The sequence below is a fragment of the Ovis aries genome, chromosome 21 (assembly GCF_016772045.2).
Source record: "Ovis aries strain OAR_USU_Benz2616 breed Rambouillet chromosome 21, ARS-UI_Ramb_v3.0, whole genome shotgun sequence".
Lineage (NCBI taxonomy): Eukaryota > Metazoa > Chordata > Mammalia > Artiodactyla > Bovidae > Ovis > Ovis aries.
The window spans coordinates 24,444,555-24,461,109 of NC_056074.1; the positions used below are offsets into that span (position 1 = coordinate 24,444,555).

Genomic DNA, 16,555 nt, shown 5'->3' on the forward strand with positions numbered 1-16,555 from the left:
CTTAGAGCAGGTTAAGAATCCAAACTCCAATAGAGAATTCTACAATCTCCAATACAATCAACAAAATACCAACCCTCATAAGATTGCTGTTATCATGCTTGTCTTATGTGAGACTATGCTTTATGAGGCTCTAAGAACAGAGCTCATATGTATTTTCCCAGCCACAATCCATTAGGTAGGGGCTGGTTTCTAACATGTATTTCAGTCTTAAATATGAAAGTATTGTTAGAGATGATATCTCTTCCCCCATCTTCCACTCCTCATACTTGTAAATCCAGGTGATGACCTCACAACAGAAGACAATTCCATCAAATACCTGATGCATATTTAAAACCTACTACCTGTGACAAGGATAGAAATGGTATGGACCTAACAGAAGCAGAAGATGTTAAGAAGAAGTGGCAAGAATACACAGAAGAACTGTACAAAAAGATCTTCACAACCAAGATAATCACGATGGCGTGATCACTCACCTAGAGCCAGACATCCTGGAATGTGAAGTCAAGTGGGCCTTAGAAAGCATCACTACGAACAAAGCTAGTGGAGGTGATGGAACTCCAGTAGAGCTATTTCAAATCCTGAAAGATGACGCTGTGAAAGTGCTGCACTCAATATGCCAGCAAATTTGGAAAACTCAGCAGTGGCCACAGGACTGGAAAAGGTCAGTTTTCCTTCCAATCCCAGAGAAAGGCAATGCTAAAGAACGCTCAAACTACCGCACAATTGCACTCATCTCACACGCTTGTAAAGTAATGCTCAAAATTCTCCAAGCCAGGCTTCAGCAATATGTGAACCGTGAACTTCCAGATGTTCAAGCTGGTTTTAGAAAAGGCAGAGGAACCAGAGATCAAACTGCCAACATCCACTGGATCATGGAAAAGGCAAGAGAGTTCCAGAAAAACACCTACTTCTGCTTTTTTGACTATGCCAAAGCCTTTGACTGTGTGGATCACAATAAACTGTGGAAAATTCTGGAAGAGATGGGAATACCAGACCACCTGACTTACCTCTTGAGAAATCTGTATGCAGGTCAGGAAGCAACAGTTAGAACTGGACATGGAACAACAGACTGGTTCCAAATAGAAAAAGGAGTATATTGTCACCCTACTTAGTTAACTTATATGCAGAGTACATCATGAGAAATGCTGGGCTGGAAGAAGCACAAGGTGGAGTCAAGGTTGCCAGGAGAAATATCAATAACCTCAGATATGCAGATGACACCACCCTTATGGCAGAAAGTGAAGAGGAACTAAAGAGCCTCTTGATGAAAGTAAAAGAGGAGAGTGAAAAAGTTGGCTTAAAGCTCAACATTCAGAAAACGAAGATCATGGCATCTGGTCCCATCACTTCATGGGAAATAGATGGGGAAACAGTGGAATCAGTGTCAGACTTTATTTTTTGGGGTTCCAAAATCTCTGCAGATGGTGATTGCAGCCATGAAATTAAAAGATGCTTACTCCTTGGAAGGAAAGTTATGACCAACCTAGATAACATATTCAAAAGCAGAGACATTACTTTGCCAACAAAGGTCTGTCTAGTCAAGGCTGTGGTTTTTCCTGTGGTCATGTATGGATGTGAGAGTTGGACTGTGAAGAAAGCTGAGCCCTGAAGAATTGATGCTTTTGAAGTGTGGTGTTGGAGAAAACTCTGAGAGTCCCTTGGACTGCAAGGAGATCCAACCAGTCCATTCTGAAGGAGATCAGCCCTGGGATTTTTTGGAGGGAATGATGCTGAAGCTGAAACTCCAGTACTTTGGCCACCTCATGCGAAGAGTTGACTCATTGGAAAAGCCTCTGATGCTGGGAGGGATTGGGGACAGGAGGAGAAGGGGACGATAGAGGATGAGATGACTGGCTGGCATCACCGACTCGATGGACGTCTGAGTGAACTCCGGGAGTTGGTGATAGACAGGGAAGCCTGGCGCGCTGTAATTCATGGGGTCGCAAAGAGTCGGACATGACTGAGTGACCGATCTGAACTGAACTGAAACATAAGGAAATGTTATAAAGAAAATCATAAGGATGAGAAAATACACTTACTGTACTGTGTTTATGGATACTATAAGTGTATGTCAACTCTTTACAAAGAGAATCATGTGTGTGTCACCGTGTACATCAATATTGTCTTACAGAATAGATGACACTGTAGATGTTATACATATTACTAACACTGCATCTCAAAAATGAAAAGATACAGTGAAAAGATTTATATTTATTTGCAACTGTAACAACTCATGACTTCCATGGTGGCTTCACAGTAAAGAATCCACCTGCCAATGCAAGAGACACGAGTTGAATCCCTAAGTCGGGAAGATCCACTGGAGGAGGCAATGGCAAACCACGCCAGTATTCTTGCCTGGAAAATCCCATGACAGAGGAGACTGGCAGGCTACAATCCATGGGATCATAAAAGAGTAAGACTCAACTTAGTGACTTAAACAACAAACAAAACAGTAAAAATTCATGCATTAATAAGAAAGAAGCAGCTATATGATTGCTTCAAGGTAGCCTGGCTCATATATGAATGAGTGAATTCTTAGAAAATTCTTATGTCGTACAGTATTACAGTTATATCCCTTCAGTTCAGTTCAGTTCAGTTCAGTCACTCAGTCATGTCTGACTCTTTGTGACCCTATGAATTGCAGCACGCCAGGCCTCCCTGTCCATCACCAACTTTCGAAGTTCACTCAAACTCATGTCCATTGAGTTGGTGATGCCATCCAGCCATCTCATCCTCTGTCGTCCCCTTCTCCTCCTGCCCCCAATCCCTCCCAGCATCAGAGTCTTTTCCAATGAGTCAACTCTTCACAAGAGATGGCCAAAGTATTGGAATTTCAGATTTAACATGAGTCCTTCCAAAGAGCACCCAAGACCGATCTCCTTTAGAATGGACTGGTTGGATCTCCTTGCAGTCCAAGGGACTCTGAAGAGTCTTCTCCAAGACCACAGTTCAAAAGCATCAATTTTTCAGCACTCAGCTTTCTTCACAGTCCAACACTCACATCCATATGTGACCACTACACAGTATTAAAAACATTATTACTTCTTTTTTTAAAAACCACTTATCTGTGATGATAGGCTAATACAATTTCTTCCATGATGATGGAAAGAGGTATTCTGTATGGTAATGTAAGTCTTTGAAAGCAAAGTTATGATATGGTTCAAAACTAACAGGTTTCCACAATGTTAGCTTTATATTAAATATCTCTCACCTTATGCCTATATGAAAGTGAAAGTGTTAATTGCTCAGTCATGTCTGACTCTTTGCTACCCTTCAGACTATAGTCTGCCAGGCTCCACTGTCCACGGTATTCTGTAGGCTACAATACTGGAGTGGATTGCCATTCCCTTCTCTAGGGATCTTCCTGACCCAGGAATTGAACCTGAGTCTCCCACACTGCAGGCAGATTCTTTACCACTGAGCCATCAGGGAAGCCCTATGCCTATATATGAATATCTACAAAGCCTCTTGATGAAAGTGAAAGAGGAGAGTGAAAAAGTTGGCTTAAAGTTCAACATTCAGAAAACGAAGATCATGGCATCTGGTCCCATCACTTCATGGGAAATAGATGGTGAAACAGTGGAAACGGTGTCAGACTTTATTTTTTGGGGCTCCAAAATCACTGCAGATGGTGACTGCAGCCATGAAATAAAAAGATGCTTGCTCCTTGGAAGGAAAGTTATGACCAACCTAGATAGCATATTCAAAAGCAGAGACATTGCTTTGCAGACTAAGGTCCATCTAGTCAAGGCTATGGTTTTCCCAGTAGTCATGTATGGATGTGAGAGTTGGACTGTGAAGAAAGCTGAGCCCCAAAGATTTGATGCTTTTGAACTGTGGTGTTGGAGAAGACTCTTGAGAGTCCCTTGGACTGCAAGGAGATCCAACCAGTCCATTATGAAGGAGATCAACCCTGGAATTTCTTTGGAAGAAATGATGCTAAAGCTGAAACTCCAGTTCTTTGGCCACTTCATGCGAAGAGTTGACTCATTGGAAAAGACTTTGATGCTGGGAGGGATTGAGGGCAGGAGGAGAAGGGGACGACAGAAGATGAGATGGCTGGATGGCATCACAGACTCGATGGACATGAGTCTGAGTGAACTCTGGGAGTTGGTGGTGGACAGGGAGGCCTGGCGTGCTGCAATTCATGGGGTCACAAAGAGCTGGACACGACTGAGCGACTGAACTGAACTGAACTGAACTGACATATAATTTATGCATTTGTAACATACCTTTTCCTTATTTTTTTCAATATTTCTAGGCTATCCTACTTGTGATTTTTTTTCAAATTGTTGAAAATCTCCAAAAATATTTCCAATATATTTATTGGAAAAGTCTGCATGTAAACAGATCACAGTGTTCAAACCCGTGTTACTGAAAGGTCAACTGTATGTATATATCAGAGAGAGAGAGACTTGATAGCCTTATTTAGGTGGAAGTCTAACAATCCCCAAGTAACTTATCTCTGAATGAAAGCTTAAGAAGGAAAATAAGGGGAAACAAAAGAAATCTACCTTTCTAAGAAATTACCTTCCAGTATGTGATGTCTTTCAACATAAAACTCATGTCCCTTTTTAGTTCTTTTTTAACCAAAATTTTAAGCTTACTATATGCTATGTTGCGGTATTTGTTTGCAGGTTACTGATAGAAGAACAGGTACTGTTCTATTTGCTTGGTGAGAAAGAATGATTACTCTCTGTTCAAGGCCCCAACTAGTTTATGTGCAGAGAATGGAAACTAACACAGCTAGATGGGTAGGAGATTAACTTGATTTAGTGTCTCAGGGGATAGAATTACTCTTGAGTCTTTAGGTTCCCTTGATGAGCAGAAAAACAAAAGAAAGAGATTAATAAAAGGTTTTTAATAATCATACTTATATTTCCTATGAGTTTGTTATTTGAACCCTCTTGAGTTCATGTAGTTCTGGAACTAATATTTATATCTAAGAAGAAAGGTGATGCATGTAGACTCATAACAGATTCCTCTCAACTTAAAGTGGCCCAGCATCCATAATATTCATCCCCAGCTGGCACTCTCTGTCTCACTGTCACTCTCTTCCACCATCTTCTTCAGGTGTTTTAAAACATCTTCCAATTTTCTTTTTTTTAATATATAGAATTTTAGTGTGGCTTTTCATAAAGAAATCTAAAGAAACGTAATTATTTCCAAGTTTACAATTAATAATCAGATTCTATTGCTGTTATTTCATTGCTTTTACAAGCATGACTAAAACACATGATATTCTTTAAGGGTATCTTATTTTGCAAATTAGGTTTTCATGAACTTTCTTTTAGAGTAATAATCATTTTGTTGATTCATCTGAACTTTTTCAAATTAAAAATACTAATTCAAGTTATAAATATCAACATCTTACTGACTTAGATGAAAGAAACGTTTCCTCTGACATCTGTTTGTAGGTTATTCTTTGGAAAAAAATGATGATAGTTTTCAAATTTAAATATATTTATATACACTCTCAAATCCAGTAATTTCACACCAGAAATCTATCTCATGAAAACAAAAGCAGCAGTACATAAGTAGATATATTCAAACTCCTGTGTTAACACATGTTTTATGATAACAAGACAACTGAAAATCTAGTGAATATTCCCAAAGAGAAATGGGTAAATAAAATATGGTACTGCTACATCATGAAATACAAAGCAGTTATTTAAAGTACTGAAATATAACAACAGCAGTTAACTTTGAGTGGTTTTCAGTAGATACCATGGTATTTTCTTTGGGGATGGTATGTGATATACAGAAGTGTAGTTAGCATTGTGCCATTTTTGTAAAGCCAGAAAGACAATTTGTGTGTCATCAAAGCATAGAGAAAGAAGCATAAGGATATATTATTTGTTTTATTGGAGTATAGTTTCTTTGCAATGTTGTTTTAGTTTCTGCTGTTAAGCAAAGTGAATCAGCTATACTTATACATATATCCCCTCTTCCTTGGATTTTCTTCCTGTTTAGGTCACCATAGAGTGTCGAGTAGAGTTCCCTATGCTATACAGTCAGTTTTTACTAGTTATCTATTTTATACACAGTATTGGTAGTGTATATATGTCAATCCCAATCTCCCAATCCACTGCACCCTCCCCTCTCCCCTTGGTATCCATATGTTTGTTCCCTATGTCAGGAGTAGAAGGATATAAATGAACTTATAAAACGAATCTGGGGTTGAGGTGTGTGAGTGACTAAAAAAAGTTTAAACATACAAAAATAGTAATATAACATTAATGATGTAATTACTTTTAAATCATGTCCATTGCTGTATGCATAAAGAAATCAGAAAATATAAGAATTGTATATTGACTTGGAGGGGAGTCCATAATACAGAATTTAAGTGAAAAAAGTAAACTAAACAAAATCTCATATTTCAGTTAAAACATACTCTTTCACACACACACACCCACATAACAAACAATCCAGAAAAGCCAAAGACCAAACTTGTAAAAGGAATAGGAATCAGGTAGAATTATTCCAAAATCACACCTAATGAATATCTGGTGCAGGTCCACTGCTGTCTCCATGGAGCTCAGCCCCACAGAGGGCCACCATCACCACAAGTATCCCCTAAATCCCTGTTATCATGAAGTCAGCCCTGCCTTTCAAAACTGTGTTGCCAATGCTGTCATTGGTTTCATTGATTGATGTCATTGATTTCATCCTCTCTTGGACTCCCAACCACTGGACCAGCAGGGAAGTACATATATTTTTCTTAGTTTAGAACATTGCCTTTGTGTTGAGTCATTTCATTCAGTAAGACTGCTGTTCATGTTTCACTGAATTTTGAAATCATTTACTTTATACATTTAGAATCAAAATACTCAAGTCTCAGCTCTACCACTTATAAATCATAATTTGGAGCAAGCATGAACATCTCTGAGCCTCAGTTCATCATCCATGAGATGGGAACTAGGATCCCCTTCCCTAATCCCCTCACTATTCTTCCCTGAGGAACACACAGCCTGACAGACGCAACAGTGTAGAGGAAACTGCAACACGACCTCTAAGAGCAATTGTGACACCCTATGCCTTCTTTCTATTAATGTGTGAGGTGGGTTTACTAAACCTCATGCCACAGGGGGACTTCAAACACCCCAGGTGATTCCACCAGCCTCCCATTTATTGAGGAAGAGGGAGTCTCTGCCTTAGAACGTAAAACTTCTCCATTGAGCAAGCTTTTAATCTTTAAAGGTGCCTATTTTGATGGACATGAGTTTGAGCAAGCTCTGGGGGTTGGTGATGGACAGGGAAGCCCTGTGTGCTATAGTTCATGGGGTCACAAAGAGTTGGATATGACTGAGTCAATGAATTGAACTGAACTTATTTTGTATACCAAACCCAGCATATAAAGCTGCAACTTCATCTGGTGCCAGGGTGATGATACACGTAAATGTCCCACTGCTTGAGAGAAAAGTCAGTTGTGCCAGATTTGGGGAAACACTGTGTCTGTCCTCAACATGGACATCAATTCACCAGAGTCAAATTTCAGTAAAAATTTTCAGAATATAGTAATAATTTTGAGTAAATATGACTGACTTTAGATTCTATTTATGGGTTGCATGCAACTCCACTATGCTGTAATGAGAAAAAAATACCTTGATGGCTTTCTCTCAGCTGTGACTTTCAGCCCAGTGCACAAATCACCAAAAATGCATACAAAATGGGTGTTTCACTTGTTGTAGCTACTACACAATTAAATGGATGGTTGACTCAATAGCTATTTCTTATCGTTGGATTCAATGAATATTTCCTGCTTGGTCTTGCTCCTCAGGTGCTGAAACCAAGAACCATGTACTTAAATGTGCTTGCAAAAATTAAAAGTGGGTTGTGTGTCCTCTTTGGCATATATCACAGCAAGATCCTCTTTGGCCCACCTCCTAGAGTAATGAAAATAAGAACAAAAATAAACAAATGGGACCTTGAAACCTAAAAGCTTTTGCATAGCAAAGAAAACAACAAATACAATTAAAAGATAACCCTTGAAGTGGGAGAAAATAATTGCAAATGAAACAAGTGATAAAGGATTTTCCTCCAAAATATGACAGCAGCTCATACAGCTCAATACCAGGAAAAATAAAAATAAAAAAATGAGCAAAAGACCTAGACAGACATTTCTCCAAAGAAGACATAGCGATAGCTGATAAACATAAGAAAAGAGGCTCAGCATCACTAATTATTAGAGAAATGTAAATCAAAACTACAATGAGGTATCACCTCACACCAGTCAGAATGGCCATCATCAAAACATCTACAAAAAATAAATGCTGGAGAGGATGTGGAGAGATGGGAACCCTCTTGCACTGTTGGTGGGAATATAAATTAATACAGCCACTATGGAGAATAGTATGAAGATTCCTTAAAAAACCAGGAGTAAAGCTACAGCATGACTCAGCATTTGCATTACTGGGTATATATACTGAGGAAACCATAACTGAAAAAGAAACATGCCCTAGTGTCCATAGCAGCACTATTTACAATAGCCAGGACACGGAAGCAACCTAGATGTCCATCAACAGATGAGTGGGTAAAGAAGATGTGGTCCATATATACAATGGAATATTACTCAGCCACAAAAAAGAAAAAAATTTGAGTCATTTCTAGTGAAGTGGATGAGCCTAGAGAATACTGGACTGGGTTGCCATTTCCTTATCCAGGGGATCTTCCTGACACAGGGATCGAAGCTGGGTCTCACGTACTGCAGGCAGACTCTTTACTATCTGAGCCACCAGGGAAGATCATACAGAGTGAAGTAAGTCAGAAACAGAAAAACAAATATTGTATATTAATGCATATATATGGAATCTAGAAAAATGGTGCTGATGAACCTATTTTCAGGGCTGCAGTGGAGATACAGACATAGAGAACAGACTTGCGGACACAGTGGTGGTAGGAGAGAGTGGGTCGAATGGGGAAAGTAGTATACACATATGTACACTATCATGTGTAAAATAGATAGCTGGGGAGAAGTTGCCATATTACACAGGGAGCCCAACCAGGAGCTCTGTGATGACCTACAGCGGTGGGATGGGGAGGGGGAGGGACTCTCCAGAGGGAGTGGATGTATATATGACTGATGTGTATTGTCGTATGGCAGAAACCAACATGATACTGTAAAGCAATTTTTCTTCAATTAAAATATAAATTTTAATAAAAGGGAAAAAGTGGGTTGTATGCCATGCAATTGATGTTAGGCAGTGATCTAATAAAATGCAAGGTTTGAGGGCACTGAGTGTGTGTGTGTGTGTGTGCGTGTGTGCAGGGAGGCAGAATAAGGAGGAGAGTATAATGGGGTTCAATAAAGTTGGGAGTTCAGGAACTAAAGGGACATAGGAGTCAGAATGCCTTTTACTTCCGGTTTTCTTCAGCCCTTAGCCACAGTACACTCTGGTCATACTTATCCTAAAGTGGATCCTGACAACAACAGTAGCTCACTTAGAGCTACTGAACATTAAACAGATTCAGAATATCCTCAGGGAATTTTCTGGTCCTTAACGAGGAGGAAGACTTTGTTATGTTTTGAAAACCAGAGCTTTCAAATTGACCAGGCTGGTACATAGGCACAGGAGGATCCTATGTCATACCTGCTTGATTCTCAGCTGTGCCAGCTTTGACAGAATCATATATTCCCCCATAGCTCCTTTTATCCCATTTTATAAAAGAGCAAAAAAAAAAAAAAAAATCCTCTGCAAATGACAGTTTTATGCTGTGCCTGTAAAACTGACCTTTTTCTCCCTGACACATCCCTTCCTTTTGAAAGAAGTCCAAATAGCCATATAGTACTTATATGCACTAAAAAATCAAACTGCCTCTGCTGAAACTTTGCCATCCCTTAGTTTTTAATCTGTATGCATGTCTGTTTTTCTAATTAATTTTATGCAAAATAATCCAAAAGAATGAAACCTAATTTTAAAGAAAAAACTTTTTTCTGAGATTAAATAGGTTTCATTTGTATTTTGAGTCTCATCAAATAAAAAATTAATGACAACTTAAACCCACACTTTGAGTCACTTCAAATACTAATGAATTATATGACAGATTGAACATACTCTGTGATATCTACCAAGGTTCTCAAACAGCACAACTGTTTGCCTATTGAGATACACTTTTCTTTCAATCTGGAATATATATTTTTCAGAACAATTACTAAAAGAAAAGAAAAAAGAAAAAGTCAAACCAAGATGAACTATTTCATATACCTAGAACTAGTTAAGTGAAAATCAAGCATATTAATATTGGAGTCAAGGAATGAGATATGAGTGGTCATTTAGAACCAAAAGTCAAGGATTTAGCAGTGCTGAACATCTAAAAACAAGCAAGCAAGCCAACAATCCAGATATGTTAAATTTCAAAATATCTAAATATTGAGTGGAAACTAGAAAAACAACAAAGTAATAAATGTTATGATGTTCTCTTGTTGTTGTTCAGTTGCTAAGTTGTGTCTGACTCTTTGTGACCCCCACAGACTGCAGCAGGTCATGCTTCCCTGTTCTTCACCATTTCCCAGAATTTGCTCAAGTGAAGTTGTTCAGTCATGTCTGACTCTTTGCAACCCCATGGACTGTAGCTTGCCAGGCTCCTCTGTTCATGGGATTTTCCAGGCAAGAATACTGGAGTGGGTGGCCATTTCCTTCTCCAGGGGATCTTCCTGACCCAGGGATTGAACCTGGGTCTCCCACAATGCAGGCAGACTCTTTACCATCTGAGCCACCAGGGAAGACCTGGAGTTTTTGAAAACTCCTCCATTGGATTGGTGATGTCATCCAACCATCTCATCCCCTGTTATCCCTTCTCCTCCTGCCCTCAATCTTTCCTAGCATTAAGGTCTTTTCCAATGAGTTGGATCTTCATATCAGGTGGCCAAAGTATCGGAGCTTCAGCTTTATATCCACCCTTCCAATGAATATTCAGTGTTGACTTCTTACATGTTTAAATTTTCCCTTGGCATCATAATAAGGATTTTTGATTTTTCATCTTTTTGCTTGTTTTCTCAAAAGAAAAAAAAATCTAATTCTAAAAATAGATGTTGTAAAAATTAGCTTATTCATTAAATACTTCTTTCAAATTGCCATTGCTCTTCCAGGCGCCATTTGTGGATTTTGTAGTAAGAAAAATCCATATAAGGGTAGTATAAAGAAGCCAACATAACAAGGAATGGTTTTTTCCCCCCTGGGTCCCACAAGTCCTTTCAGTTTAACTTTTTAATATCAAATAACTTAAGCTTTCATCCTATCTAGAGGAATCCTATGACTCTCACAAGATTTTGAGAATCTTCCAGAAAGAAGAGAGTCATAGAAAAAGTTTGTTTTTTTCTTTACCATTTACTTTCTATTCATTCTTCCTAATTTGAGTTTTGATGAACAGTAACTATGTTATCTTTTTAAGAGGTCATCCTTTCTCTTCCTGGTTCCCCACAAATTAGTCTTAATTCTAAGAATCACTGTTAATGTGTGGTCATTGTGTATTATAAGTTTTAATGGAAGCTTTATGGACAGTGGAGGATAATTGCAGTATTCTACAGCTCAAGATACAGATTTAGAATGAAATACAGCTTCTAAATCTCATTGTCCATTCTCTTGAGGGACTTCTTACTTACTGACTGTGTCTCTGGACCATGGACAAATGACACATTCATGAAAAATTTTCACCCCATGCTTTGTTCTCTAAGTTACAAGATCCCCCAAATATTTCATTTTTATATAAAAAGTCAACTTTCAAAGCAATTTTTTTTCTCATATGTGTTATACAAATAGTATAATAGAAAGAGTGGTAGATTTGAAATATGAGGCTTTTAAAAAATAAAGCAGCTGTGTGATTTTAACTAAATGAATGATATTTCTTTCAGTATTCTATCCATATGTTAAATATATATTAAAAATCTATTGTGCTTCTGTGACTGTAGAAAGCAAATATGAAATCTCTGAAGTAAATATGAAACCAGCTACAAAATGGGGTATATTACATAGTTTTTATGGATCTGCTATAATTGTGAAACTGGCATTTGAGTCATAGTACTGACCACAGTAGGGAGAAAGAAAAGAGTTAGGACAGATTATCTGATTCATGCTTCTGCTGGCCCTAGTGGCATTTAAGAAACCCCCATTGTACAAGGTGTTACTTTATTGATCATTCAAAATCAGACTTTAAAACGACTTTAAACTCATACTAGTGTTACTTTATTGATTGTTAGCAGTACCGTCCATCTTCCAAGTGAAAAAAATCCATAATGATAATTTTAAAATAAAAGAGAATAACTTGTTTCTTAATGCTTTTCTTAAATGAGAAACATAAGGAAATTGTGAAAATGGAGATAAAAAGGCCTAAAAATAGGAAAAATTTGAGAAAAGAGTCAGATTTCCTTCCCCATGGTGAGAAATAGGATGAGAAAGCTGCCACTAAAATTATTAAAAATAAACACATGGAATCTCCTGTCTTATGACAACTTGCACAGAGACATTGATTCTAATCAAAATTTTCCCCTCCCCAGGGTTTTTCTCAGAGCAAGTTTAACATCTTTGTTCCTCAAGCTGTAGGTTAAGGGGTTCATCATGGGAACCGCATTGGTGTAAAAGACAGAAGAGATTTTCCCCACATGCATGGACCCAGCAGATGACGGTTTAAGATACATGATGGCCCCTGAACCAAAGAACAGAGAAACAGCAATTATGTGGGAACTGCAGGTGCTGAAGGCTTTGGACCTGCCCTCTGTAGAGCATATTTGGAGGATGTTGGAGAGGATGAGACCATAAGAGACAAAGATCGTGAGACTGGGCACAATGATATTGATGCCCACCACAATGAAAACTACCAGCTCATTCATGTAAGTACTTGTGCAGGAGAGCTGGAGCATAGGGAGGATGTCACACAAATAGTGGTCAATGGTGTTTGCATCGCAGAAGGTCAGTCTCAGCATGCATCCAGTGTGAGCCATGGCACCAGAAAATGCCATCAGGTAGGAACCAAGCATAAGGCTGGAACACATTTTAGGGGACATGGCAATGTTATACAAGAGTGGGTTACAGATGGCCACATACCGATCATAGGCCATTGATGTTAGCACATAGCATTCAGAAACGACAAAAAAACAGAAAAAGTAGAGCTGAGTCATGCATCCCATATAAGAGATCGTATTCTTCTTTGATAAAAAATCTACCAGCATTTTGGGTGTAAATACAGAAGAATAACACAGGTCTATGAAGGACAAGTTAAAGAGGAAAAAGTACATGGCGGTGTGTAGGTGTGAATTCAGCACAATTAGTGTTAACAAGCCAAAATTTCCCAACATAGTGACCATATACATTACTAGAAACAGGAAGAACAAGGGAAGTTGAAGATCTGGTTGGTCTGTTAACCCCACCAGAATGAATTCAGTCACAAAAGAACCATTTCCAGGAGCCATTCTTCGCTAAGGGAATCTGTTGACACAGGAGAAAAGGGTGACATTAGAGAACAACTCAGCCCTTCTGACAATATCTTATCCTACATGAAAGTGTATATACCGAGCATGTCTGAGACTAGCCAACCTGGACCCATAGAATCTGCCTTTATCATTATCATGATAGTGAGTGACATAGACATTCCCTTACTGGAGGCTTAAGATGTTAATTACACAAAGAACATCACAAATAGCCTACAGAGAGAAGGCAGTGCTGCCATATGCAAAATATGCCGGAAAAAACTAAAGTGAAAAGAGAGGAATGTGCCAGGACAGAATCTTCCTTCTCACATCTCATCATTTCTTCATTCACTTAAGCCCTCCCCTCACCAGTAAAATTAGAAGGCCGAGACCCTAGCTCCCTGGTGATGAATACGTTAGAGTAGTAATACATGGTGGAATGGGAACCGCATTGTCTCCAAACAAAAACTAAGGGACAAAAGGCCAGAGGAGGTTAAGTTACTGCTCTATTTCACAGAATAAAATCCATAAATGTAGAAAAGTGGGAGTTCATTCAGGGAGAAGGAACTTACTGACTGAGATACTGCATTTTTTGAGCCTCTTAACCTCTGAACACTCTTTGATCTCCCATGAACATACTCTCCTGACAGTTTCACTTAAATCTCAGGACTGCACACAATGGGAATGAAAGTGGCAGATCTGATACCCCTGGCCTTCCATCTCAAAACAGGACATACATTAAATCAACAAAATTCATAAACTCACCCTCTTTGGTGCTCTCCCTTGGTATTTACCCCTGTAGTCCTGGAAAGGCAGTTTCAGGTTTGAGGTTCCTTAAATTCTAAAAGGATGCAGCCCAGACTGAATTTCAGACATGCCCTGGAAATCTTTCTGACCTACATATATTAATTTCAGATTATGACTTTGAGTCTTCTCAAGAATCAGGAAAAAATTAACAGCATTGTTATCCGGTTTGCCACTTGATAAGACACAGAAGATTGAATGAGGTTTAATGATGTAGTGCTCTTGATTATAAACAGGGTGGAAGCTTACTCAGTCTCTTCTCAGGGAATAGAGTCTATGTGTGTGCAAAGAAATAAGGGAATTGGTTTTACACTCTGGACCATATTCTCTGTTTAGTTCTTTAGGGACTCAGTATTTGAATCCAGTTTACACATCACTCCAGGGACTGTACATCCCCCAAGGCAGAGGCAAAAGTAGACTCCCATCTTCCTATCATCTTCATTACTTTAGAAAAATCTATTTACAGATTCTTACTCTGTGTTTTTCTACATCCTAAATGGAAAACTTCCAGAGAGTGTTTATAGGTTTCGTCACATCTTCACTATAAATTTTGCAAAGACCCTAGTAACTAATTTCAGTTACTGTCTTTCATGGGTTATCTCAAAAATTTTTGTGACTTTCTCCTTTCTATTTTTTTGATTAAAGTCCTACTGGAAATTTCTGAAGATCTAGCTGAGCCCTTAAATGTATTAAATTATTTCATTAACTGAGGTCATCAATTCCTTCTCATCATAGAAACTACTAGGGGATACAGAGTTAGGGTGTGGCTTAGAGTCCTACTGCCACACTTACTAACTTGAGCACAGTGCTTAAACTCCATGCCTCAGGTTCGTAATTTCTAAAATAGTGACGAGAATGATAGCATCTTTTTCATTGCATTGTCTTGATGATGAAATTAAAAACTGTACAAAAATTGGTTAGAATAGTCAAGTGGTATATAGTCAAACAGTATCAGCTGTCATTATATATGTTGTCAAAACTTCCAATAGGTCCTCTGTTATAACACTCACCAGGCATTTTCCCCTTTAATTCCTGTGTCCTCTTAGACACTATAAGTTCTATAAGGACAAACATGTCTTCTGTCTTATTACTTTTCTCACAGTGCTGTGTATAGTGCAGAATACACAGTAGGCACTGCATAAATAACATAAATAAGCTACGTTGTTCTTTGGTGAAAGCCTCCTGAGTGTTTCTTACATTTCTCACATGCTCAGCATTAGGGTCTACAGCCACACTGACCTTAGGTTTTTATTGAATTACTGAACTACATGCTGAAATATGGTGATTCCAGCTGTTATTCTAGAATTTTCCACATATTCCCTCTTATTTCACTATGTACACAGCTGTTAGAATAAGTTCTGAAAGCACAGATCTGTTCCTTCCTAGTTTAAAATGTTCCATGATCTTAAGCTACCTAATGGGCAATTGAAACACTGTAATAAAGGCACACTGGAACACTGTAATAAAAATATAACTATCAAAACTATGATTAAGTTTTGCATAAAAGTAAAGAAAATCAAGTGAGATACTATACTAAATAGAGAAGTTTTCCTTATTAGTCTGAAAGTACCAGGCTCTTTAACTCTTCACACTGCTCAGAATACGAGTGCCTCCAAAACACATCATCAAGATGGTTTAAAAAAAAAAACAAAAAAACAGCAAATAGAATGAGAGAAATATGTTCGATAAGGACCTAGTATCCAAATGGGCTTCCCTGGTAGTTTAGTCAGTAAAGAATCTGTCTGCAGTGCAGGAGACCTGGATTGGATCCCTGGGTTAGGAAGATCCCCTCGAGAAAGGAATGGCAACTCACTCCAGTATTATTGCTTGGAAAATCCTACTGACAGAGGAGCCTGGTGGGCTACAGTCCATGGGGTCACAAGAATCAGACGCAACTAGGTTACTAAACCACCACAGTATCCAAAATACTTTGGCAGGGAAATTCTTTACCTCTAGTGTAGCCTGGGAAGCACACTTTTTTTTAAAAAAAAAAAAAAGGAGACACAGGTTCAATGCTTGGGTCAGGAAGATCCCCTGAAGGAGAAAATGGCATCCCCTTCAAATATTGTTGCCTGGAGAATCCCATGGACAGAGGAGCCTGGTAGGCTATAGTCTATGGGGTTGCAAAGAGTGGGACACAACTGAGCATGCATGCACATGTTTTTAGCATCCAAAATGCATAAACCACTCTTTCACTCAATAATAAAAAAATGCAAATAGTCCAAAGAATGCATAGTTCCATGGAATGAAATACAGAGTCCAGAAATAGATCCATATACATTAGAAACAATAATTTTAACAAAAAAACAAAGGCAATCTAAAGGAGAAATGACAGGCCTTTAATACAGT

The 16,555-nt window shown here is 38.5% G+C and overlaps 1 protein-coding gene across 1 annotated transcript; it reads right to left on the minus strand.

The window, feature by feature from the left end:
- Positions 1-12,472: 12,472 nt before the first annotated feature.
- Positions 12,473-13,405, minus strand: LOC101101934 (olfactory receptor 8B8-like). The gene has a single exon (XM_004019485.3). It carries the CDS (start codon positions 13,403-13,405, stop codon positions 12,473-12,475), a length of 933 nt encoding a protein of 310 aa, XP_004019534.3.
- Between the last annotated feature and the right edge of the window lie 3,150 nt (positions 13,406-16,555).